Genomic DNA, 26,812 nt, shown 5'->3' with positions numbered 1-26,812 from the left:
TTGTAGTAACCACATATTCAAAATCCACACTTCTTTGCTATTCAAAGCAAATTAATGAAAGAAGATGACTTGAAGAAGTCTATTTAAATAAAGTTATCAAGATACAAACGTTGCATAATGTCAGTGCAAAAATAAAAGGTTAATCTACTACTAATGGTGACTTCTCATTAAAAATGTGTCCTTTCCTCGTGTTGTTTTTTCACTGAGCATGCAAGCAAGCTGTGCACCATGACACAAATAAGCAGTTAGAGGATACATGCTATTTGCTTATGACTCAATAGCAGCTACACAGAAACTAGGACGCCCTCTTGATATCCCAGTCCAGACCTTAGTTCTGTACACAGTACAGCTGCAGTTGTGTTTGACCCTTCTGCTACCAAAAGAAACCTTTTCTCCATTTTAAAGGGCGCACAAATGACCAGAAACTGCAAACAATCTCTTCCTGTACAGTTTCCCCCGATTCTCTCTAAAATGAATGCTAGGTAAACCTTTGAAAACCTGGTGTAGCAGAGTGGAAAACACTGCTGACGTGGGGAGAGGACTCAGTAATATCTGAGCTTTGCCCTTCTGGAGCAGCAGTCATTTGCATGTACAAGATAGCTGATGAGTATCATCTGGAAAGTCCAGTCTCCCTTACGTTCCCTGGCAGACTTCCTGGAGATTTCATGATACACTGACTTCTCTCATCTAGGGGCAGTGCTGAATACAGAGGATGCACATTCATCCTTTCTCCAGTCTTCATCAGATAAGCATGGTAAAGGGCACCTTGCATATTACTGACACTCTAAAAACCTACAGCAAAGTAAAGAAAAACACAAGGTAAGACAGCTGAGAAACTCAGATCTTCATCAAATGTCATAAAGCTTCATTTCCATTATTAAATATATAGCTCAAATATAATCAAATGCTTCTAACTTTATTTCTCTCAGTTACACAGTTTAACACTTAGCATAAACTGTTCATCTGACTGTTTTGTTGTAGGAACACACACACATATTGGAAAATAGTCATATGCCCAGTGTAGCATTGCTAGTAAAACCTCCTATGGCCACCTAGTGGCCTACATGGAATTGACCTATGAAAAATATTTAGGATTACATGAAGATCCTCTCATCTAAAAATAAAACAAAAAGTACAAGTTTTATAGCTTTTGCATATATTTGAGATATAAATACTAATTTGTTTGCACAGTACATCCTTTAACACAATTTGAGAAATAAAATGGGGGAGGGGTGCAAATTTTATCTGAGGAAAACTAATAACAGAAAGCAAAATTAAAATGGCCCCCAAGGAAAGAAAAAAGAAATTGAGGGAGCAAAATGTGAATTGAATTAATGATCTAAATGAATAAGTAAGTAAATAAACAATCTGCAGTGTGGTTGCAAGTGTTATTAAATTTGGATGTGAGAAAAAATGGAAAATGGTACCATTAAAGAGAAAAAACAGCAAAATGCTTGCATAGTATGAAATGTTATGGAAATTCACCTGTTGTCCCCATTCTCAATAACTTAAATGAATATCACTTAAAACAGCACACAGATTAAAGACATCTGTATATATTTCAGATTTCAATATTAATGCCAAAAATACATAGTATGATTTTACATAGGATTTATGCTACATTAGAACACTAAAGACAAACATCACTTGAGTATTAAATGAAACATTAAATATTAAATAACTGAAAAATAAAATAAAAAGTGTAAACACTAAACTAACTTGGGAATTTGCTATTGCAACACATCCAATGAAGTGGTTTTAAACAGTACAAAAAGATTAGATTTAAGTATGTTTCCAGTCTACTTGGAATACACAAAGCTCATTCCAGAAACCTTTTAAAAACTGGTCCAGGATCACACAGAACCTTCTTTCTCTTGAGCGCTATTTTTATTCCTTTACAGACTTAACTTGATACTGTTGTCTCTACCAATCTTTGCTTGCAAGGAGTACTCAACAGTAAAATGAATACTTGACTTTGCCATTGTTTGCTAGCATCTTGGTGAAAACTGAGGATTTGTTGGAGATTCAGTGTAAGATTTGAGTTCATATGCAGCGCCGCTATCAACTTCCATGGACTTCCGAGAGAATAGGAGCCTTACATCTCTGTGGAGGTAGATCTTTCCAGATTTAGAACTCTGGAACCTGAAAAGATACAAATATCTGTATTACCTACACCAAAATAATAATATTTTAAAATTATTAAATAAAATGCACTCTTAAAACATTTAAGGCCAAAACACATTTGAACAAACAAAATTAGTCAGTTAAAATGAAAAGAGAAAGAATATCCTAACACTTTCAAACTGCTTTGTTTCTTTTGACATTTAAAGGTTCTGTTCCTAATCACCAATGCAGTGCACAGCTTTAAAAGTGGCATGGAATATTTGAGTTCACACTGCCATTATGTACATTGTAGACTAAAGTCCTCAGAAATCAGGAATGGTAGAAACTGTTCTCCAGTGAGCACTCCTAAAAATGTCCAAAGGGTGGGCTAAGCACACACAAAAAGGAATTTTCAACTATATACAAACTGAATATGCATTTCAGTTCCAGCAATCATATAGACAGATCTCATTGCTCTTTTTATGAATGTAACACCAGGAAGTTTACTACTGCTTTATACCACACTCCAAATAGAAGAACTTGTCTTGAGAAGCAGTCGGTACTGGGATCTCTGCAGGCAGACAGAATTTTTTTTGCACAGCCTAGGAAACATTTCTAAGAGACTGCAGTTCACTGGCCCAATCACCAAGCAAACAGTGGTCAATTCCTCAGCCCATTCATCTTTTATGCTGCAGCTAAACACCCTAATTTAGATCCTCCAAACCTGCAGGAATGTGCCAGTCCCACTTCCCCATGGTATTAACAACTGTATATAGGGAGACAAGATCTGCATTTCAGAGAACTGTATTCTACGGTTTTCATGTGGCAGAACTCTCTGATTTCCTTCTCCATGAAAGGCAGAAGAGCCTAAGGAGCATTTCTGACAGCAACTGAACTGAATATCAGTACCACTATGCCACAGCGACAGAGAAATGCTATTGCTGCTGCAACAGAAACAGAGAAGCCATTGCTGTTGGTATACTGTCACAACAAGATGATACCATGGCAAATGCTGAGAGAGCAGTGCATGCTGTGTTATCATGTATTACAATTTGCACAGATTTTTAATAGGCTTTTACATATTGACCCCATTGAAGCAAAAGCAGTATCTCTAAAATAAACCTATTCATAATTGGACTGAAATTCTGAGCAGCAGGAGAAAGACAAGTACAGAAGATCCACCAAGGCTTCATCATCTGAGGAAGGCAGGTTGCAGAAATGGAGTCTGTGGCACTGTTCTGTTCAGAGGAGTGGTGCAGAATAGCCTGTAGTCATCCCCACAGCCAGACAAAGGAAAACTCTGTTCTCCTAGATACAGCTGTCAAGGACATTAAATGCAGCAGGGTCCAGCAGAATGCTCCTACTGGCTCCCACACAGATCTCATCCATCACTATTTATTTGCTCGGTGCTGTCAGTGTGAAAGCCCTTTACCTGATAGGCAAAAGGGAGAAGACACTATCTTAAGAGAAGACTGTGGAGGAGAGCACAAGGAAGAGTGAAAGACACAAGAGACAAAGCAACCACCACAAACAGTTAACTCAGAATATAGCTCATAACACATTTTAAAAGGAAAAAAAAATTAGTGAAAGGTCTATTGCAGCAAAAGTATGATTGAAATTAATTCCTATAAATCTAGTTATCAAAGCACCATCAAAAAATAGATCTCAAGCTCCCATTTCACACATGGATCTTTCAAAAGAATTATTAGCATGGTCTATTTTTAAACTTCTCAAGCTTGCTCTTTTCTATGAGTGATAATCCTGCAAGACTCCCTTTGCTCAGTAAATAGTGGTTCCCTGCAACATGACTTTTCTGAGCATGACATTTCAGAAAGATTGAAGAAGGATAAGTGTGAGACAGCAGCAAAGTTCAAGGGATTCTTCCCATCTCTGCATCCTTACCTATATTTTTATTTTCTTTTAGACAGGTCTAACCTAGTAACTGGAATTTAGAAGTGTTGATTTTTATACTTGTAAATACATTGGAATAATCGAGATAAGCATTCCCTACATCCTTGCAAAATGGTGATGGAGTGGCCAGCATGGCACTGACTCTGGAGCTGTGGCAGCTCCAGTTAGTTTTGTGTAAAGAAATTAAAAAAGCCCAACACAACTAAGGTCTCTGACAGATGGTGTCCTAGGAACAGTAACAGCAGACAAATACAGGAATAATTAAACACACAAATATCAGATGCTAGAAAGTCTGGCAGAGGAACTTTACTGAAGAAATGACAAGTACAAGCACTAAGTCCCTACATGTATTTTGTAGGCCATCACAATTCACAAAGAACAGAGTAATGCATGGAAACAGAATAATCCTGAAAAGCAGGATAATCATAAAAACATCTGTAGCAAGATGTGTTTTGTAAGTGAAAAAGACTACACAACACAACCTATAAAATCTGTAACTAAAAGCATTAGGACAAGGATAACAATTTCTAGATAAGAAAAAATGCTGAGAGACCAGAAAGATCAAAAGCAGCTAGTAAATCAGTAATAGCAGGTATCTTCAGCTTCCACCAATAAAGGTCTATGCCACATAAGGACAGTATTTTAAAAAGTTTCTCAACACCCTGAGGAATCACTACTTTTTAACAACCAGTTTCAAGCTTACCCTCCATCGAGCCCTCAGTAACAACCCCTGTTTAGCTGTTAAGCAACAGCAACTATGCTCCATGCAATTCCTGGCATTGTTTCAGTAACTAAGGCTGTTGACCAAGCTTTAAAACCTTGAAAAATGCTGAGCTGTGGGCAGGTTAGCTGTTTAATTACTTTTACAAGGGTGCCAGAACGTGACCTAGAAACCCACAGATGGTCATCATCCCCAGAACGCCAGGCAGAAACGAGGCACAAGCAGAGCTGAGCTCACAGCTCTTATGCTCAAGTAGATTTAATTACAGGACAAAAAGTCATTGCTTCACATGCAACAAAAAATTTATCCCTAAAGCATCTTTAAAAACCAACTTAAACTGCAGGTGCAACTCTTGGGGGTTTTTAGTAATGAATAAAGCTCTGCTGTGTGTGCAAGCTACATTTGGTGTCCCAATCCTGTAGCTGTGGGTACAAGTACAGTCTGATGGCATACTGAACAGAGCCTCAGCCATACAGAACTGCATGCAGAAGCTGCACACACAATAAATCTGACTCTTTAAAGACTGTTGTAGAAAATCTGGCCGCCAATGTTAAGCTCCAGACCTGTGCAAGCGTTTTTGCTGAATTACCACTTGAAAAGGAGCTTTCATAATGTGAGTGCTGACAACTGTGATTAAGGCCTGCAAGCAGATGCGACCACAATGCAGCTCACTGGTGGTGACTTCATTTGTTTTTTTAAACAAAATTTCAATACGTAAGCCTAAGATGCTTGTGCTCAATGACGACTGCAACTAAAACTGAAAGGCTCTTCTAAGTCAACTTGAGCAACAAACAAAAAAATCTGAATAGTTAAAACTTTTTAGGTTTGCATAATTTTCAGTAAAGCAGGCTTGAGGAAACTTTTTGGCTTTTAAAAATGAAGCTTTAAAACCAACTTACATGAATTAATATAGTACTAAGATTTTTTTTTAAACTCTCCTAATTAAAAGCCATCTTTAGCAAAGAAGGCTACTCAGGACAAATGAGTCTTTTGTAAAACCATAAGTGATCAGTATAATTAACCACAAGACAGATCAACAGATCAACTTTAATATTTCAAGGAATTCTGCCATTCTTACATTATGAGGAAGGACCCAGAGCTTGGGCTTATCACTGAAGAAAAAACTTGTGGCATACTCTGTAGTTTTTCACTTTCCAAAGCAGCTCAGCATCATAATTATGATTTTGGTTTTCCCATCAGAAATGGATGCATTTCCAATTACGCATCATAAACCCATTAACTGATCCCTACCAGAGGTCTGAAAACTGAGGTGAAATGTTCAGATATCTCAAAATAAAAAGCATCACAGCTGCAACATTTCTGTCTCTCAGCAGGTATCAGAAATAGGAAGCTCTTAAAAAAGACTTCTAGCTGTAACAGATGAGAGAGCAGAAAGCAGGTTTGCCTTCAAATAAAAGTAATTCCTGATTCTGTCAACAAGAAATTTACAAACAACATTAAAGCAGAAACTGAAAGAGGACACAAGACCACTATTCTTCATGCAGGTATGCTAGACCCAGCTGTTGGGGCTACACACTTTTTCAGAATTTGCCCCAAAAGATAAATTTTAGAAGGTGGTTAGGTTAGACCTTGCAAGATAGTGTGGCCTGAAAGGCTGAATTTCAATCCAGGCTGAATTTGAGAATGAAAACACTGTTCAACAGCCTTCTCATGACACTATTTTCACACTTCAGTAAACCAAAACACTTTTTATGACTGTCAACTTCCATTTAATGGGAGAGTCTGGCTTAGAATCACTGTTCTAGACAAGGTTGTGTTTGAAAAGTCTGCTGGATAGAAATCAATGCCACTAAATAGGAAAAATAATATGCACCAGAAATAATTGTAAAACAATAGAGAAGTGTAAGATATTTGATTTTGTTCTGCTTGCTCACTTCAGAATGTCAGCTGCTGGTGCGTTTCCAAGTGCTGCAGACAGACATTTCTTACTACAAAAACACACACAAAAAGTCTGCAAACTGCAGGAGGACAGAATATACCCATCATTCCCCTTTGGTTCCAACTGCAGTTTCCAGAACACCCCAAGAGCAGCAGCTAGTTCCAGTGTCTAGTTCCAGGCAGTGCTTTGTAAATCATTCAAGGAAGATTGAATGAATATTTTATTAAGTGAAAGGCATCATCACCAGCATTGCATCATGAAAGAGGTATTTACATTTTTGCCACTAAACACTGTATTTTTAGGAGTAGCTCAAATCATTTTTCATTTTATAAGCTATTCTGGTGAAGAGGCACATGTGAAGCACACCTTCCCTTCCCTTAGTTTTGGCTTTTGCCCATGTAACATCCACTTTCACTATTTCCTCTAACCTCAAAAAAAGTGCATTGATTCAGGCAGAACAATTTCTCTCACTAAGAAAAGGTTTAAGCTTTATAATGCTATACAACATACTTCAATGCCAATGTTATGTTTTAACTTGGTTTCTCACAAGGACAACCCAAATTATTTATTACCTCTTTTTCCTCTACTGTCTAGCTTAAAGACCAAGTTAGCATTTTTTTTTTCTTTTCATTCTTTCTTATTTCTGTATGCAGAAGGGCTGGCTGGGGAAGAAATTATGAGTTAAATTTTGGCAGATACCTTTTTGTGGTTTTTGCTTGGGTTTGTTGGGGTTTTTTTGTTTTATTTTGGTGTTTGAACTTCAAGGAGCTTACCTCAGATGTATGAGGTAGCGTAGTAGCCTTTCTTCAGTCTGGTGGCTGTTTTCTTTATTGACATTTCGCTTGATTTCTCGTCTCACAGGAACAGAAAAAGTTCTTTGCCGTAGGAATGTTTGATGATTAGCTGGCATTTCTCTCAAGTCATAGATCACCACAAACATCTTCACCACAGTTTTGTTAGGGTTAAATAAGGTCTGAAAAGACAAACAGTTCAATACAATACTCTTTAGAGATGACAAATTTTTTTAAAAAAACAGCAAATCTAACTCAAACTCGATCTGTCAAAATAGTTAACTATGCACTTTGTTTTTGTGCCATACAGAAACATTTATGTAAAGACATTGTGAAGCCTTTCTGGTTTTCAACACTTCAGCTACCAGCAATTCCCATTTTAATTATATTATAATTATAATGCTAAACACAATCTAATCTGAATGAAACACTAGTATATGACTACTCTTACTTTGCTAATCAGCATCCCCGTTTTTGTTTATTTTTCCAGTCAGCTTTTTGTCTACACTGTTTTCCAGACACAATACACTCGCAGGAAGCACAGTGGTGGGCTCCGCTTTTAAACCTGAAATTATGAATGTGTTATCTTGGACTGGGTTCTTAAAAGAAAGAGTCACTTCACTGGTTCTAAGCAATGACTGCGATTTACTTAGTGATTTTATTACAAAAGTAAAGGTGGTGTTAAAATATTACAAAAAGTAGATACAATTATTCAATCTTAATTGCTTTAGAGGAATTTCAGGATTTGGACTGTGGCATAATTACTTCCCCATCAGTTTTTCAAAACCACAGTGTCCCCAAGTATTCCAAATCTCCTGGAACTGATTGTAAGCCTCCTCAGAGCACAGAAGTGTTCAAAGACTGGGAATCTTTTTTGCCCCACACACAGATTTCTACTTTGAATTACAGAGATGCACATTTCCACTGCTAGCTTCATGCTCATCTCCAATAAACTCATCTCTGCATGACTTCCTTAATATTAGTGGTTTCAAGGCACCCTTAAGTGCTGAGTACGTACCACTTGTATTGTTCCTGAAGGCGGTACTCGATAACCCCTTTTACCGAGGGACTCTAAAGTAATTACACCCTACAAAAACAAAACACATATTTAGGTCACAGAGATAAACAAATCAAAATGTTCTAGTCATGTAATTGCATTTATTTGAAACATAATCAGTAATTTATAAAAACTAAAAATAGATAAGGCAATGCATTTATGATGCAGTTAAAAAATCAACAGTAGGGGCCTTAAAGATACTTTGGCAGACCATTAAAAGCTGTGCAATATGAGGTACACTCTCCTCTTGAAACAAGATTCAAGTATTAAAGTTTCCACATCTTCTCCACATCAGGGAGCTAGGACAAAACTGAGCTTTCTTTTCAAAGCAGCTGGGAGTTATACCAAAACATTTGTCCCCTCCTTTCTATTTCTCTATCATCTACAATCACACCAATAATACTCCAAATCTCACAAAACTCATTTTTGCTTTTCAAAGGCAGCAGATGCACTTAATCTTCCGTTCTAATCCAAACCTTAGGAAGGATGACATCTGCTTTTGTACCAGCTGTGCCCCCCAGGCACTGGCCACACTGGGGGCAGTGCCACAGGTCTGGGCACCCTGCAGGGCACCAGAGCCGCACCCGGGACTTCAAAAACACCAAACACACACCCAGAACAAGACCCCGCAGCAGAGAAACTAGCTGTACAAACAGAAACAATGTTTCTGATGATGGAGGCACTACACAAATGCTGTATTAATCCTGGGAGACTCAGGCATAATAGCATATTTGGAAATAGCATGTGGAAAAGCCTGAAACAATGAAACCCAGCTAGGAAAATGAGCAATGCTACTTTTAACCATTTGAGGAACATGAGAATCCCTTCACCTCCTAGAAAATCACATTAAATAATCTAGAAAGATGAAAGCAAAAGAATAGATACCTTTTGCAGTGGTGAAAACATATACAAGTTTAAAGTCAAAGCCATTACTTAAACTCTAAGCAATTTTATTTTCTGAATACTTTCCAAAACAGAAGGTCAGAAATGGTAACTGCTATGAATTTAAAATTTAAATCTAAATACTGGGATACTCAGATATTCATTGCTTGACTTCCACATTTAAATAAACCCTTTACTGTATATTAGACAGATGTACACATATGAAAATCTCTAAAAATTGGACCTGTAACCTACGTAAAATTAAGGCTCCTTAACAGGCATTTAGAACAAATCCAACTTCTGATTCAATGCCAGCATACAAGACATAATTTTCTTTTTACAGAGGAGCACTTTTAGACATGCGAAGCCCATGTGGAACAGAATTAGCACCCAGAGACTGAGAACACAAACGCTGCATGACTAAACATCAGCAAACCATGCAGCCTGTGAGGGTGCTGAGTGTCACCAACCATGGCAATATCTGCTTTAAGAGAAAGGGCTGAGTAACTTCCAAGTCTAAGGTCTCCATCAGCCCCTTGGCCTGCACCTAAGCCCCTCTGCAGAGTGGTTAGTTGCCCAGAGCAGCTGCTTGTTGGGACAACAAAATGTATCCCGTTAAGTCCAGCTATTGCCTCACTGCTATTTTAAGTTAGATGGATAAAAAGAGATGTTGGAGGGTGATCACTGCAGTGTGGGGGGAGACAAATACATTCAATATCCCAAGATGAGAACAGTTGAACGGTGGGGCAGAGAAGTAGAAGGAAAATCACTAGTTAGGGAAAGGAAGAGGGACAGGAGAACTCTGTCATAGACAGTTGAAAATAAGCCAGATCCCTGCAAATCTTTACTTTCTGAACCCTCTACTCACCAAGCTCTTGCTCTTCACCTCCACATATCAGAACTTATTTAAAATAAATCCAACCACACATTTACCATGTAAGGAGAGGGAGCATTGTCATCTGAAACGCTGTAGAATGACACTTCAACTGGCAGAGTCATGTGCGTGGGACAAAAGACTCCACTTGCTCCCACCTCTGCTGTGAAACCCTCCACGACACCGAGCGGGTCCAAGCGGAAATTCAGGACAGATTCCTGAAAAACAGAGCACACACGGCTTAGCTTGGAACACCTCAAATAAAACAAAGCATCACTTCTGTAATAAATTCTGTAATCAGGAAACAAGTGCAAAAGCCCACAGAGAACTTTACTGCAGCAGGATCTATGCCTGATTTTCAACATATAGTATCTGAAAAAAATAAATTAATCTAGATTCTGTAACCTTCCCCAACAAATTCAACTCTGTATTTCACAAGACAGTACAATATAAGCAGCTGATGCACTGGCTAATAGCTGCTGTTATTGGATATGCTATATGAAGTGAAGAGCTGGAGCCTACACTTCAAACACATTCTGTTTAACACACTGATTTAATCCAGCTTTTGTGACCTACTAAGTAGACTTTAAGAGCAAAAATGTAAATCCTTTTTTCTAGGTAAGTACATTATAAACATGAACAATTACACGTTATTAAATCTCATTTATGGCAACAGAACATCTTCTAACTTGACGTAGTGGGAAACAAAGGCTTAAGCAACTCGTTGTATTTGATTCTCTGAGACAGAAGATGTCTGGGGCATGAAATAAGTGCCTTTACAGCTGGAAATGAAAACAAATTTTATTCAATTCAGTTAGGAACTTTCACATTCTAATAATGCTGGAATTGTTCACAGTAATATACTTTTAAAAGCAGTACAGAAGACCATTAAAAATACCACAAGAATTCTAGAGAATATGCAATACCTCAAAGTTTCCCAGAAGGCTCAGACTTGTTACGGGGGGAGCACTAGAACTTAGAAATGGTTTCCCATGGCTGTCTGGATCACCATCTTTGTTTATACATTGTTGTGGGCTATTAAAAAAAGACAGAATAAATATAAAGGATAAACACATTTGCTTTTGTCTTCTGGGTACAAGCAGCTCTAGAAAGAATAATTTACTTAGTGTACTACAAAATGCTGTCCTAAAGAAGTAACAGTTGAACATTGCCTATTAAAACTTTAGCAGGTTTTCCAGTTAACTGAAAAAATGTTTTTACCAGCTTTACATTACAAGGGATAAAGACAAAAATTTGTTCTTTAGCTCCATTTGCAGGAATCAAAATATCTTATTTTCTCTTGTATGTGGGTACTTTTGTCTCATATTCTGAGATATATCTCATATTTACAACATCAAACGACCATACCAAAAGCTGTTTATGGTACATGTATTAATGTATGAAAGAGCATGATTGGCCCTTGTGTCCTAAAGAAGTAACAGTTGAACATTGCCTATTAAAACTTTAGCAGGTTTTCCAGTTAACTGAAAAAATGTTTTTACCAGCTTTATATTACAAGGGGTAAAGACAAAAATTTGTTATTTAGCTCCATTTGCAGGAATCCAAATATCATATTTTTTCTTGTATGTTGGCACTTTTGTCTCATATTCTGAAATATATCTCATATTTCCAACATCAAACTACCATACCAAAAGCTGTTTATGTTACATGTTTTAAAGGGCATGATTGGCCCTTTTTAAAAGTCTGGTTCTCTGAACAAGTGAAGACAAAATGTTTAACATGTTCAACATAAATACAACACAAAAATACCATTGGTTTGAAGGAGAATCAACAATTACTAGCTTTTCTGTCTGAAAACTCAAGCGTATCAGACAGCATACGTACCCCTGCATGGGACAGAATTCATTCTGCCAGCAGCTCTCATTCCATGGCTATGTCCCAGAGCTGTGCTAACCTGGAAACTCCCAGAGCAACTCAGCTGCTAAGCCTTGTATCAAAATAAGGATTCTTTTGAAAGCAGTTTTTGGCTTTGCTAACATGCTTTGATTTTGCATATAAATATATATATATATGTACATTATGCCTCCCTCAAAAATCTCAATGTTTCTGGTAAATAAAACATACCTTCTTGCAGACAGACATTTCAACAATGATGAATCCAGATCAAAGCACCCAGACTGTGTTTTCCTTTGAGGAACCTCAACAAGGAAAGAAGATGTTAATTTGAAAACCGAACCGCTACCACAGAAAATTTTGCCAAGTAAGCACAATTTGCCAAGAATTTTCATGACATTACAAAATTACAAAAACAGAGCAGAGAATGTAAATCCTATACATTTTAAACTTAGTGAAGAAAGTTCTAGGATTATTAATGATGAGACTGGAAATTCTGATTAACAGGAAGTATTTCAATAAAGACATTCAGGAAGCTGATGTCTCTTTGGAACAGAATATTACTAATAAACAGGCTGTAACAATTCCCATCCAATTTCCCTGAAAATATTACAGCCTTTACAGGCAATGAAGAATAAAGCATATCATGTGTTGACTACAGGACATCACTACTTCAGTAGTTTTAATAGCAACTGCCTGTTTTTTAAAACTCCTAGAAACCCACCAAGAACTGCAACACTTCCCCAGTGTCTGCCTTAGCAGCTTTGTTCACTAAATCATTCCATTACATCTCTGGTTACTGAAGAATATACAGTACAAACTGTTCACAGAAACAAAGGCTTTGGAATAATGGGCAACCAGGTGTTAAAAAGGAACACAAAACCCCCTAAAAGATAAAATGTTAAAGCTTAAAACACTGATCTTCAAAATGCTTTTTGTGCTCTAAAATAGCACCAAAGCATTGTTTCCATCCATTTCTCAATTTAATGCCACCTTTTGCTAATCTTGATATGATCTCAACAGTCTTTAATGTTTTCTTTTCCAAAATTACATTCAGCCTAATGTACATGTTAACTCTCATTTAAGCATTAATTTCCACTCACAAGAGTATTCACTGTGACACAAAGTAAATACACACTCTTCACCTAGGTATTTTGTCAGATTTTATACCACGCACAGACATTAGAAGAACAAACAGTCCCTTTCTCACTGAAAGAATTTCAAGAATAACTTACAGGACTTGAAAGCAGAGGCAGTCCAGTTCTGGGATGAAAAGCCTTGGTTGAAGTTCCATCCAGGGATCGAAAATTGTGTTTCCGCCATGTATTTGTGTGTTTTAGAGGAGGTGCTTTCTGCCAGCAAAACAAATTTACTGAGGTTACCAATGGGATATTTCAGTGCCCTATCATGGTAATGCTCCCTTGCTGTAAGGGAGAACACTCCTGACCCAGGTGGATCTACATCACACTAGCACAGGATGAAACACTCAACAGAAATTCCCCTTGACTCAATCTACAGTTACACAGCCTGCCCCTAACAGATCACATTCCATACTCAGACGGGTGTATTTCTACAAACCAGGATGCCTCACTTCCCAGGGAAACAGTCATTCATATCTCTGTCACCATGAGGGGAATAGGACAGTTATTCTCCATGCTAAACTGATGAAGTTTAGGGGAGGTACCACTGGCCAAATTACCCCATCACACAGAATCATTTGACAGGTCACCTTGTCAGCTAGGCCATGGCACTAAATTGTTTCTTGAACACCTCCAGGGATAGTGACTCCACCACCTGGGCAATCCATTCCCATGCTTAACCCTTTCCATGAAGAAATTCTTCCTGAGTTACTTGCAGGCCAAGACTGCAATGGTAATAGCAATCCATTCCCATGCTTAACCCTTTCCATGAAGAAATTCTTCCTGAGTTACTTCAGGCCAAGACTGCAATGGTAATATGCTGCTACCTGCAAGGTCAGGCTGAAACTGCCCTTCATGCTGGCCCTTAGCAGACAGAGGGTACAAGCTGTGTGACAAAGGGCAGCTAGAGGAATTATTGTCTGTTCCCACATGTACTTACCTGTACATCTGGGTTCTTCTGCCGCTCACATTTAACCACATTGTCTTCTGCAGGTTTCTTCTGAGAAGTGCTTTGAAAATCAAGGCCTGTTGGGTCTTCATTTTCATCATGTGCAGATTTTGTTTTATCTTGTTTGGTTTTGGTTTTGAAACTGTCATGGTCTTTATTTAAATAATTTTCAATACTAACAAGTTGTGTATTTTGCTCATAAATAATTGGTTTTTTGGAGTCTCTATCTAAACACTTGAGCTCATTTTTGTGCAAAGAGTCAGATACCGGTATCACAGTTGATTTTTTTGTACCTTCAAGTATTCTGCATTTTTCTATCTGTAAATTATTAAAACTGTCTGTGCCATTGTTCTCACTTACAACTGTTCTTTCTTTAAGTTTATTTGTGCAAATCTGTTCATCAATGCTGCTGGAATTTGAACCCTGTTTCATTCTATTGGTTATCTGGTCTTTCTGTGCATAACCAGAATGTATTTCTAATTTATCTGGAATTTCAGATTTGTTTTCTTTAATACATGATGATGATATGTGAATGCTACTAAATGCATGAGAAGTTTTATTTGAAGTCTGATGAAATGAATTTTGGACAGCTTCACTGGGTTTTGCTAAAACCAATTTTCTTCTTGCTTGGACTTTTAGAGAAGTCTTCAATTCTCCATCCAACCTAGAAGGACTGATAGGAGTATCAGGTGTCTTTGTCCCCGATTTACTGCTGTCTTCTAACAAAGAAAATTTTGATTTAGTAGAAGAAACAGAAGATGGTTCCTTGCCTTTCTTCAGCAAATTTTCATCTTCATATGTACTTCGGAAAATTTTTGACGTGACCGGACTAGCCTCATGCACTTTGAATGGATGTCCAGCAACATGGGAAGTAGCTGGATCACAATGAATCAAGTGCTGGGCAATCCTTGCTATCACCTCCTGCCGCTCCTGGAGCAGGGAATCAATCAGGGGGTTACCCTCTCCTGCTGACTGACGGCCACAGTGGCTCCCTGGAACACGGGCATCGAGCAGGGTGACCTCTGGCACTGCTCTAGTTTTGCCTTCATCACCATCCTCCTGTATTGCACTGTCTAAGTTGGCAGCAGGAACAGGGGAGCTTTCCTTGCTTTTCCTTGGCAAGTTTTCCTCTTCGAAAGTGCTCCGAAAAGCTTTTGGTGTAGCTGAGATGTTTTCATGTGTGGTGAATGGACGCCCAGCAACAACTGGTGAAGTAGCTGGATCACAGTGAATCAAGTGCTGAGCAATCCTTGCAATGACTTCTTGTCGCTCTTGAAGTAAAGAGCCTATCAAAGGATTGGTTTCTCCTGTGGGCTGATGAGAGCCATGGCTATTTGAAACACGGGAATCAACCAGAGAGTAGGATTTAAAAGTTCTAACCGGTGTTTCATGAGACTGTGTCTTATTGTCTGCTGTGGCATTATAGCACTGAACTTTAGACTGAGATGCCCCAAAGTCAGATCCAAGTCCAGTAGATGGATAAAGCTTCAAATTTCTAAAAGATGTAGTAAATTCAGGCATCTTTTTTCCATTAAGTAGGCCTTCAGGTGTCACTGTCCATGTCTGTTTCCCACGAAAACGCAGGGGACTGGAAGTACTGCATTGCTGAGCAGCACCGGGATCGCTGCGCTGATGGAACTTGCGCTCTTGCATTTGCTTTTCATAAAAGCTAAGGTTGGTGTGAATACTACAGGTCAAAACTGGGTAGTTGGACTGCCTGGGCAAGGACTGGACGCTGACCCTCAAGGCCACATTGTGAGAAACATTAGGAACAGGAAAGACATGCTCAGTGGGTGTCTGGGAGAACGTCCATTGCAAGTCCACGTCTGCAGCGCTCACCCTGAAACAATACCAAAGGGCATTTACAAAATTAGCTAAATTAAAAGTTTTTCATTATCTACTTTGTAACAAATATCTAAGAAAAAGCACTAGAAACATCAGCAACTGCTGTACTTTGCATAGTACACAAATCCTATAGAACTGCCAAAGCACCAGGCCAACAATATGCCACCTTCTGAAAGCAAGCAGGAAACAGGGGAGAAGAATGATTTCAAGACAAGCTGAAGCAATCTGCAAAAAGCAAAGAAGCATTTTTCCATTGCAGACGTACCTGTACAGGATATTTCGGGGAACAGCACCATGTGAAACACTCAGCCACGCGCTCAGCTGGGAGAAGAAAACAAAGGAGCGAACAGCCAGTAAAAGGGTCTTCTCTTCTATAAATCGATCTCCACTCCTAAAGCATTTAAAGACAGACACATGAGTGTTGGTAAGAATATTCAGAGACCTATTAGAACTAGAACATTGTCAGATCTTTGGTCAGAAAATAAAATATAGCTAAATCAAGCAAGGCAAAAACTCCTCAAACATTTTGAAGATTCCAGAGCCTGATTTGCTTTTATACACATGAAAAAATTTGACATAATAAATGTTACATGTTACCATTTGCAGCCAGGATCATTTCATACTCTGCACTGCACAATGGACACTGCAAAAATTTTGAGTATAAGATGACTAAAACTGAAATGCTTTGATTTCACTAGCAAACAGTGGTTTTCTTAGATCAGTCCTCATGGCAAAGAGCCAGTTCAAAAACACTAACTGATTACTTTAAGGACCTAAATATGACAAAATTCTTTCAATTATCAACTAATCCTCATATCCAACTTACTGTCGAGGAACTGGCTCCAAAATCCACCTTTCCAACAGCAATGCATCTTGTTTGATTGCAGGATCATTTAAATCATTCCCCTCTGTGGTGGGCCCTTCATCACTATAGCAACAGTCTGGAAGTAGCATCACTTCTACCATGATTGGAATATTGTTCTTCCACAGAAGCATAACCTCAGATCTGGTTCGCCTGGCCTGACGACACTGAGGGAAAGCAAAATGTCAACATACATTAGCCATAAAAATATTAGCCAGATTTAAATGTGATTTAAAAGCACATCCCAAAACACTAGCGAAGGGTAAAGGTCAAATTCTGTTTGGTTTCACCAAATCAGAAATAAGATTCCAGAGATATTAAATGAAAAAACAATTAACACATCCTTTACAGTTGCCATTTGAGCAACTTTCTTTAGGAAATTTAAAAAGCTTGTAAAAATGCATTTCCCCAACCATTGTACTTTGCTACCTTGTAGTTATCTCTCCACAAGGCACCCTCTTGGGTAGACAGACTCAAGCAGTATCTTTAAAAATTCTGTTTTTTGGAGCAGGCTAACTTCTGCATGAATATAACTTAAATTCCCACAGTACTTAAGAACTTTTACTTGAGAGATGGGATGCTCCAACCTTACTCCCAAACAGCCTGGCTAGATCTGATGTGCTTGTGTTTTTTGTATCACTAACTTTTCCAGAACACCTGGAAAAGCAAAAAGTTAGGCAAGCCAGCCTACATTTTCTCAAAAGAAACCCCAGACCAGGAATACTAAGTATAGTGCTTGTCATTTGCATAATAAAGATTCAAACAGGCACTGCATTCAGGTAGTGTGCAGAACTTCATGTTCAAGGATAAAAGGCTTAATGATCTCTCATTTTAAGGACAGATCTATTATTAGCAGGATACTGAATTACACACTCATTTAAATGAAGGACTGCCAGAAAGCCATTGTTACTCATGCTGAACTCTGAATCCACTGTGGGGCTCTTGGCTGATTTTAACCACGGCAGCAAGGATCTGTGACATGAAATGGGTGCCACCACCATACCTGAGCCAGTTTGTCACTGCATTCATGCTTAGTTGTTGGTGGCTGACTGGACTGTGCTGGTGGGCAGTGGAAGCCCTCTGTCCTGCCCTTGATCGAGTACTCTGGGGTCCGGCCCTCAGTGATCAGCAGGGCCAAGGAGACCAGGAACTCCTCAGCTTCATACTCAAAGTATTCATCCAAAGTATCTGCAAAAAGACAAAAATTAATGACATTTGCTGTATAACAACTGTTGGCTGACCCTGCAGTTTGTTTCAATTACACTTGAAATGAGAGTGGGCTATGGGAAATGGATCTTTGTGTCAGACTGGCTGCACTCCCCACAAAACCCACCACTCCTCACTCCAGCACCACAAAACTTTCCTTATCTCGTAATGTTGTCACTACAAACAAAGAACTTTGTTCTTCTACAGCTTTTCTAGAAGACAAAAGGTTTCCTGGGCTCTTCTAATGACAGTATGACTTGGCATTGTTATTATCATCTGACAGATGGAATAAGAAGCCACAATATATCATAAAGTAGATTAAAAATTGAAGAAGAAAAAGAAATATTTACTTCTATTATGGAAAAAGTGGGACACAATGTTCTTTAAGATTTTTATTGCAAGTCCCTCCTGCTGAGAGCAAGGCTTACTTCAGAGGTCCATTTTTAGTTACCACTAACACATAGGAAATGTTCTGAAGAAACATACAGACTATTCATTGTTTTGTACCACGGTCAGTCTAAACTTGTGCAAAGAATGAAAACTCAACAAGTCTCTGTAGACAAAGCAGCAGCTGGCATTGCTCTCCATGAAGAGCCCTGGCACACTCAGTTCCTGCAGAGCTGAGGCACCATTTTATGGTGTTTTATAGAGCACCCTTCTCCTCCTCCTCCCTCATCACGAGGATGTCAACCATCATTCAAACAGATTTAAGTACAACCAGATCATGTCGTTCCCCTCACTGCTTCAAAACACTTCAAGTTTCAAAATTATTTAATTACTGAAGAGGTTACAGAAAACTCTCTTTTTCATGAAAGCTAGAATACATTCCCTTCAAAGTCTATTTTAAGAGCAGCAAAGAAAAGCTGGTGGAGGCAGGGCTGCCAGCAGTTCTTTACCTTTATTTTGATGCTTTAGGGGAACAAAAGCACCTGACATCTTCACAATTTTAGCTTAAATGTCCTATGTCATCCACCAAAACTGCCACAGGGAGAGAGTTAATTTCTATTCACGTTTCAATTATCATGCATAAAATACCTTTCAGAAGTCTTTTCTGTCTTGGTCCCCTAATAGCAGAGCATTTTGGCAAACACTGCAGGCAGACTTAAGAGATGCATACAAGAATGCATGCATGGAACAAAAGCTCCAATTAAACGTGCAATTATCTGCATATGCAAATCATGAAGTGTGTAAAACTAGCTTTTGCATGTACATATTTGCCTAGCCCAGGCTTGTACACCATGGACCCCAGGGCTTACAGACTATTTGAAGGGATCTACACAAGGTAAGAGAAGTCAGCTCACTGCTGAAAAAGAGCCAAAGGACAGATGAATTACCCTGGAGGACTCCATATGGCATGTGAACAATACATTAATTCACCTGGCATAAGCTAAAATGGTCATTCACCTGATGGATGGCAAAAAATGTCTAATAAAGGGTGCATGAAAGATTAAAGGAATGGTAAATAACAGAGAAGACAAGCCTCTTAGGTAGTGATATGAGTCACCTACAAAATTAGGCACCTGCATTTTTTTTCCAGCTGGAGGTCTGGTAAACAATAGGTAAGTCATACTTGGGAATAGGAAAATGGAATTTGGGAAGACTCTGAAAAGGATTTGGATATACAACAGACAAAAAAAAAAAACTGCAGCATTATCTTGCTGCTAAGTTCATCTTTGTATGTCCAAAGGCCATGGTAATTGCAAGAAAATCACAGCAGGAAGGATCACTACTGGAGTGAGTATTTTGCTTACTCTGACATAGAAGTTCAAATATCTACAAAGTGTTCAAGGGGAATGAAATTAATTTAAACAAGAATTGTCTCATGCTTAGTAGGCTAAACAAAACTATTTAACCCCTACAAAAATCTGCAAGAAGAATTGGTTTTTGTTAAAATACGTAAAAACATATATGATCTTTAGGAAAAACTGTAAAGAGTGTGATCAAAATTAGCATAGCAAAATGTGATATAGCACAGTAAAATGTGATACCTGAAAATTTACACTAGAGAATTTTAAGTGGCAAGTACCAGTAAAACAGACATGCCCTAATTATTATTAGCAGCTTATCAGATGAAGCAGTAGACTTTCTATTATTTAGCTCTCTTTTTAAGAAGATAACCCATATGTTATTAAAATCTTTTGGACTTGACACAAATTAATGGACAAATCCTATGGCCTGAGTGCTTCTGCTGAGCAGTTAGATTTAGGCAAAAAAAACCAAACAAAACACCCCTTTTTTGCATTAAAAAGCCTCTGATACCAAAGCTTACATTGCATACCTAAAGTGCTCAGTGCCTTCACAGAGATGTCACAGGTCACTACAAGGCATGGACAGTTTAAGATGTTCAGATTAAAACCCAGTGAATAGTAAATAAGCAAGATCTAGTGAATAAAACCGGGTACATATTCTGAAACAATCAGCACTCAAGAATCAGATTACATACACAATATTGATTTATGTAAACAGATAAAGCTCACTTCCAAGTTCAATTTACAAATACTGCCCGTGTTCCTGTATCAGAACTATTATTTCAGACGCCAGTTTCTTGCCTTAAGAATGGAAGAGAAGGCCCAACTAGCTAAAGAGACATATTTATATAGTTATATTGGCTGCAGTTACAAAAACACCACATTGCTTCAAAATAAAAGTGACATCACTAAAAAGCCCCTGTTGAACCAGGAAATGCTGCAGCATTATAAAGACAGGGCCAGTACTTTAAAATTATGTCAGGAAGGTAATCAATCAGTTATTTGATCTGGACTTAAAAAAAATTAAAGCACAAACAGCAAGAGTTACCAAGAAATATATTTTTTCCTACAAAGTTCATGGGGCATAGTATCTTTTTGTAGCTTCACTAGATTTATATATAATTTAGCAACTTCTAAGAGTTTTCATATAGAAAAAGACCCTATAACCATTGAGAAGCCTGGTAATTGTTCCTATACAACAGACACAGATGATGCAAGTTGATGCAATTGAGGACAAGGGTGGAACGACATTTATAGAAACAGCAAACTCAGTGTTTAGTTAAAAAAAGTCTTACTGTGTGTGTGCTGTAACTGTGGTTTTGTGTATGAATCAGCCCTAGGACACATCATATATTGTGTACAGAACAACCTCAATCCTATAACCTGACTATACAACTATGGCTATTGTTCTGCTTCATTTCTAGCACTGCAACATGCCAAGTATATAGCATAAAATATGCATCTCTGCACTGTCTGGGATTTATTCTCCTTAAAATAGAAAAAAAAATCCAGTTAGTTGACACAAGGAAATAAGAATTAAAGTAATAAGGTACTACAGCCCTCTAATCAATACATTGAAATTAAAGGTTATTGACCAGGTGGGCACAAGAGATAGCAGCAGGTGTCAGACTACTCTAGAAAGAAGAAAGAAATTTAAATTTAGACTGAAGGTATTGTGCATAGTGCAAAGCATACAATACTGGAGAACTGAATATACAATACTGGAACTTTGTTTTCCTTTGCCTCCTGCACATATCAACCTCAATAAAGACTGATTTTCTACACCTTCTCAAAAAACAGAAAAGCCCATTTAACCAGAAATGTCAGAGTCTTCAAATCCTTGTCCTCCTACCTCCACTACACACAGGTGCATGAGCACTGGAATACAGAATTAAAACCCACAATCCCCCCCCCAAAACTGAAATTGGCTCACATCCTGAAACACCAATTAAGGTTAGTTATGTGGTGGTAGGGATTCACAAATCCACTTAACTGTAACCCAAGGACTCTCTGAAAACTTCAGTTAATTGAGTTATGCTTAGCTGACTCCTTTCCCAACTAGGTCACGCTTGTGCAGACCAACTCCCTTCCCTTTCCTATCACAGTTTTTTCTGTAGTAATTACAGAAGATGTTTTCCTGAAATACATGTTTTAGAAGAGCATTTAATGTGTTTTCTAGGCTTAGGCCAGGAAACAAAGACATTTGGTATCATGTAACCCATTGTGTTCCAGGTGCCACCAGAAGATGCATCTGGGAGCTGCTACCCTGTCCTGCCTGGGCAGCAAGGCAATAAAAGGCTCCAGCAGAGCATCTCCTGCCCTGTGCTACCCTCCCATCATGACCAGGCTGTGATACAATCACAATCTCTCTTAGTCCATGCTTATTTTATTGTCCTAGAACCTCTCATACTGCACTGCTCACCACAACTGTCTACCAAACTTGTCTTTCTCAGAAAGAGCTCATTTTTGCAAAGAGACTTCCTTCAAAGAAAGACAATTTAGTTCAACTGAAAGCATCCTTTAATCCTGACCTTTACTGATTGAGGGCTACTTCCTTTGAGAGTCTATGAAACAACTAATTATTGCCTTTAAATACGCTCTGCAACAGCCCAGACCTTTCCTGGAAAATCTACACACCTGTAATGGATTTTGAAGGACACTGATTAAAAGTAATCACATTCCTATTTTACTTAGAAAGCTGAAACCCAGTAAGCAAAATACTTAACAAAATATGGACTGCATGGTGTAGCCTGTTGGGATTCCCAGCTGATGCAGCCCTGCTCCTGCCCTGCCCAGCAGGCACTGTGGCATGGCTGCCCACATCTGCTCTCTCCTTCCTTCCTCAAGGACCAAAAGCACGGCTTAGGTGCTTGGATTTCTTTGTTGTGCTTTCAGTACAAGCAGTCCCTAAGGAGATACTTCAGTCCAAGGGTCCTGTGACAGGAGAGTCAGGTACACTGATGTTTGAAATAAGCCTCAAAGTTCATGTTTTCAGGTATTGCTTTCCTTCTACTAAATACAGATGTTGAAATTGTAATGATTGACCTACTTTACAATTTGTGATTTCATTGTGGAGCAAGAACGATTCAGCTGATACCATTTTTTCTTATTCCTTTTCTTTGTCCACTTAAGGGAATAAAAATCCAGAGAGTCAGGTACACTGGAGGAGAAGTGGCTGCACTGTCAGAACTCAGACCCCATCACCTCCCAGCAAGGGCAGTGCCCTGCATTGAAAAAATTACAGCAAAAGTCCTTCCTGCAAATCAATCAACTCCAAATAAGTTTTATTTTCTTGTTATTCCAAGAAACAGGTTAAAGGTACTTCCACATTGTAAGAGTAAGGCAGGGGTTCAAGAAACTACTGTAGAGGAAATGAAACACAATGTAAACCTTTGACTAACAGCTTCTCTTCTGGAATTAGAAACACCTACGGATGCTTTGGTTAACTAATTCCACGTTGTGCTTCACTTCAAAAGAAAGTTGCCCTTGAATCCCCCAAATTCAAGATTCTCTAAAAGACCAGTCATGTTGTGTCTGCATATTACAAACCCATAATTATATCTGAAGTCACACGCTTCAAAAGCTTTGCAATATTAAGAGTTTAGGTATAATTTAAGCTATCAAGAGTTAAAGTTATGAGATGGCCTACTTTTTTCAAGAAACAAGCTATTAGTTACTTAAACTCAAGCAAATGCAGTGAACTGCTTACCTTAATTTAGGAATAATTCTATACAGATTGACACACATTGCCAACTGTCTTACATTCTTATGGGTCACGATCTTTGAGCTCTGGGGCAGTTATTATGAAAACATGAGGAGAGCAGCACCATAATTCATCTTATTCTTACTGTCTGCTTACTTTTTCCAGGGTGCCAAACTGAACCACTACCTGGGTATCAAAGCAGTTCAGCTGTAGGCAGAAAATGGCAGCACAGAAATTTATATCAGAACGGATGCATACCTGCTATTCAAATAAAATAACAGTATAAGAAACAAAAAACCTTCTGGTCCTACTTAGTTTCACATAGAACAGGAAGAAATTCACTGCTTCTGTGTTGTTATGTCAGTTTATAACCAGAAAAACAAACCAAAGCACACTATCTTGTAAGTAAGGGGGGATTTTCAAAACTCAAGACAGAGGTACGTGGAGCTGATGAAGTTATTGCGGAGTAGCAGAGCAGTAAGAATCAATCAGTGCCATGGGCTGCAGTGCAGAGTGCAGTGCTGCATTAATTCCCTGGCTATGTGTGTATCACTGCTCATCTCCTGCATGTTCCTGCTGGATGCCTCTCACAGCACCCAGGGCTAATCTCGAGGCAGCTTTACTGTAAATAGAGAGACTGGTTTTAAAACTGGGCTGGGGGAAAAAAAGGTACAATTCACATTTTACTAAAACTTTTTCAGGTTCAAACAGCTTAATAAGTTCAGACATAAAATCCATTTAAAGCTTAAGTCTCTTGCAGTCATCTCAGAAACTCCTGCTCTCTGGGAGTGTAAAATGCAAACTGTTAAACTGATCTGGGTGTTCCCATCTTGCTTCCTGCGTTTTGGCTGACATCCTATTTTGCCATCACCATGCTGCTTACTGAGTCACTTCTCCCCGTCCAACTGTAGCTTCTATTTTTATCCAAGCAACAACAGTTTAATGTGCTTCTTTTGATTTTTTGGCATTAAACCAGATTCTAGATCCAATATTTGCATTTTGATGAGGGAAACTGGATTCGTATTCCCTTAAGTGGACAAAGAAAAGGAATAAGAAAAAATGGTATCAGCTGAATCGTTCTTGCTCCACAATGAAATCACAAATTGTAAAGTAGGTCAATCATTACAATTTCAACATCTGTATTTAGTAGAAGGAAAGCAATACCTGAAAACATGAACTTTGAGGCTTATTTCAAACATCAGTTTACCAAAAGTTGCAAGAGAACATGGATATTATAAAATACAACTGTCTCACTCTATCCTGACATGGGTACATAAGTGCTGAAATATCAGTGCAAAGCTGTAAGATTATCAGCGCTGCAATGGTTAGCAGTTCAAAAATAAGCCAGCTGTGGGAAGAGAATATTTTCTTTTTGCTGACCCCTAAACTAAAGGTGCTACTTTGTACCAACATGCTACAACTGGACAGGTCCTGAAAGCAGAGGACTTGGCTCAGCGAATGCCCTTAAGAGCACATCAATTTCTGTTTTCCTTTATATTACTACTTCTTACATTGTGATTACATATAAATGTGACTACACAAAAAACTGAAGTTATAATGAAACAAAAATGCCTAAAAGGAGCAGACCTAGTAATTTCCCTTAATTAATATCTAGCTTTTTTGCATTTTCCCCTTGTTTAGCTGGTGCTCTGCCTGAAGCTAGCTAGTGTTAGAACAAACTGCATGACACAATGCACCTATCTGAACAAAAGAAAAACTTAAATCCCAACAAAGCAAAAGGATTTCTGCAGGTATTTCTGTTCATTTCTAAAAGAAGCTAATTAGAAGAAAACAGCTCTTTCAGAATTAGTATGTGGTGCTGAGTATAGAATAGACACTGGGCTGTAACTGGAAGGGAATAGAAAGCTTCCTTCACTCACCACCAATGCAGTGATTTACTACCCTGGTAAATATGCTGATAGAAACTTTGCAGAATTATATTGGAGACAAATTTCTGTTTGAAATTCCACCCCAGTCCCAGGGGGTAGCAAGGGCAATGTGGAGGTCAGACCTAGGCTAACTTCACAGGCACTGGCACCACAATGCAAAACCCATCCAAATGCTCAGTTTGGGCAGCTGAAGGAGCTGTGTGTCACCCTAGAATAGAAAGCAGAGCACACTTAAGCTTACAGAATAGGTGAGAATTTCCTGTTTCCTTGGCAAATAACTCAGCATTTTTTACACCAAAACACAGATTTTCCCAATACAAAACTTCTATGTATATAATTTGTTTCCATGTTTCCCTCACTGGTATTGATGATTTTCATCAAGGCTTTCCCAGCCAAGGAAACTTTGGAGATGGGAATGACGACCACCTTCATTATGGCTGCTCATTAACTGAGGAAGGAGCTTAGCAGCAGCCACATGGCTGAAGACACACGGACTGAAGGCTTTCATCAGCTTACTCTATTTCACCTTAGCTGTAAATATCATTCTGCAGTGACTCCACAGCTGCTGCTTTCTTTTCAAATGAAACCCAGTGTGTGTTAACAATGAAAAAGCACATCTATTTAGCTAATCCTCACCTCTTCCTGAAGGCATATCATCCATGTGACAGCTGCAATTGAGCATTAGGAAGTCTTACTCCCAGGCCAAGACATCCCTCCCATTAAACAGGTTGATGGCAGCTCTGCATTAAATTCCAGCTGTGACAGCATTTTTATAGTACATAAATAAAAGTGTGTGCCAGAAATTTTATTTCAGGCCCTAAACACAATACAATGCAGGATGACATACATAAGTTTCAATTTTAACTTGTTTAACAATCCAGCCTGACAAAGATTCAACTACTTGCAGACTTCTGTACTGTTTTATACAGAGATTGGTTTAGAGATGGAAAGCAGTAATTTGTGATAATAAATCACTTCCAGATGTTACTGGAAAACAACACAGACCTTTTAAAAAATCCTGCAGTAGGTATTTCAGTACCTATGATAGTTGCACTTAAAAAGACTAGATGTTTGCACCTTTTGCTGACCAGATTTTTGCTAAATGTCACTCGGTTTATTCCTCTGTAATGTATCTTCACAACAGACACAAGTATCTTTGGGCTCAGCATTTATAGGCATGAAGTGTTATCCTTGCCAAATGTATTGGTTTCTAAAATTTCCCCATTAACAAAAAAAAATTTTCTGTTTGGGGTATTTCATGCTTTATCTCATCACCTTAAATATGTATTGTACTTAGAAGCTTTGGCAATATACTTTCAAGTGTTCTTGTGCTTATTTTTCTATTAATATAGATAACACTTATTTTCTGAGGAGAAAT

At 38.4% G+C, this 26,812-nt stretch overlaps 1 protein-coding gene across 4 annotated transcripts in view; it reads right to left on the bottom strand.

The window, feature by feature from the left end:
- Positions 1 to 65: 65 nt before the first annotated feature.
- FAM214A (family with sequence similarity 214 member A) overlaps positions 66 to 26,812 on the bottom strand; it is a 47,547-nt gene continuing 20,800 nt past the window's right edge. For 2 of the 4 annotated variants that reach the window (XM_039723353.1, XM_039723351.1), the window contains exons 2-12: positions 17,892 to 18,076; positions 16,853 to 17,055; positions 16,292 to 16,417; positions 14,173 to 16,021; positions 13,329 to 13,445; positions 12,325 to 12,398; positions 11,166 to 11,274; positions 10,299 to 10,457; positions 8,445 to 8,513; positions 7,409 to 7,608; positions 66 to 2,142 (exon numbers count right to left, since the gene is read on the bottom strand). In XM_039723353.1, coding sequence (XP_039579287.1) covers positions 1,989 to 2,142; positions 7,409 to 7,608; positions 8,445 to 8,513; positions 10,299 to 10,457; positions 11,166 to 11,274; positions 12,325 to 12,398; positions 13,329 to 13,445; positions 14,173 to 16,021; positions 16,292 to 16,417; positions 16,853 to 17,022 — 3,027 coding nt within the window. In that variant the 5' untranslated portion in view covers positions 17,023 to 17,055; positions 17,892 to 18,076 and the 3' untranslated portion in view covers positions 66 to 1,988. Of the gene's footprint in view, positions 2,143 to 7,408; positions 7,609 to 8,444; positions 8,514 to 10,233; positions 10,458 to 11,165; positions 11,275 to 12,324; positions 12,399 to 13,328; positions 13,446 to 14,172; positions 16,022 to 16,291; positions 16,418 to 16,852; positions 17,056 to 17,891; positions 18,077 to 26,812 lie in introns of all 4 variants that reach the window. The other 2 variants (XR_005629154.1, XM_039723352.1) reach the window with 2 other exon arrangements.

Source organism: Passer montanus, unplaced genomic scaffold, assembly GCF_014805655.1.
Source record: "Passer montanus isolate IOZ18808 unplaced genomic scaffold, ASM1480565v1 scaffold5, whole genome shotgun sequence".
In the NCBI taxonomy this organism is placed as follows: Eukaryota; Metazoa; Chordata; class Aves; order Passeriformes; family Passeridae; genus Passer; species Passer montanus.
This window is presented reverse-complemented; position numbering and strand designations above follow the sequence as displayed.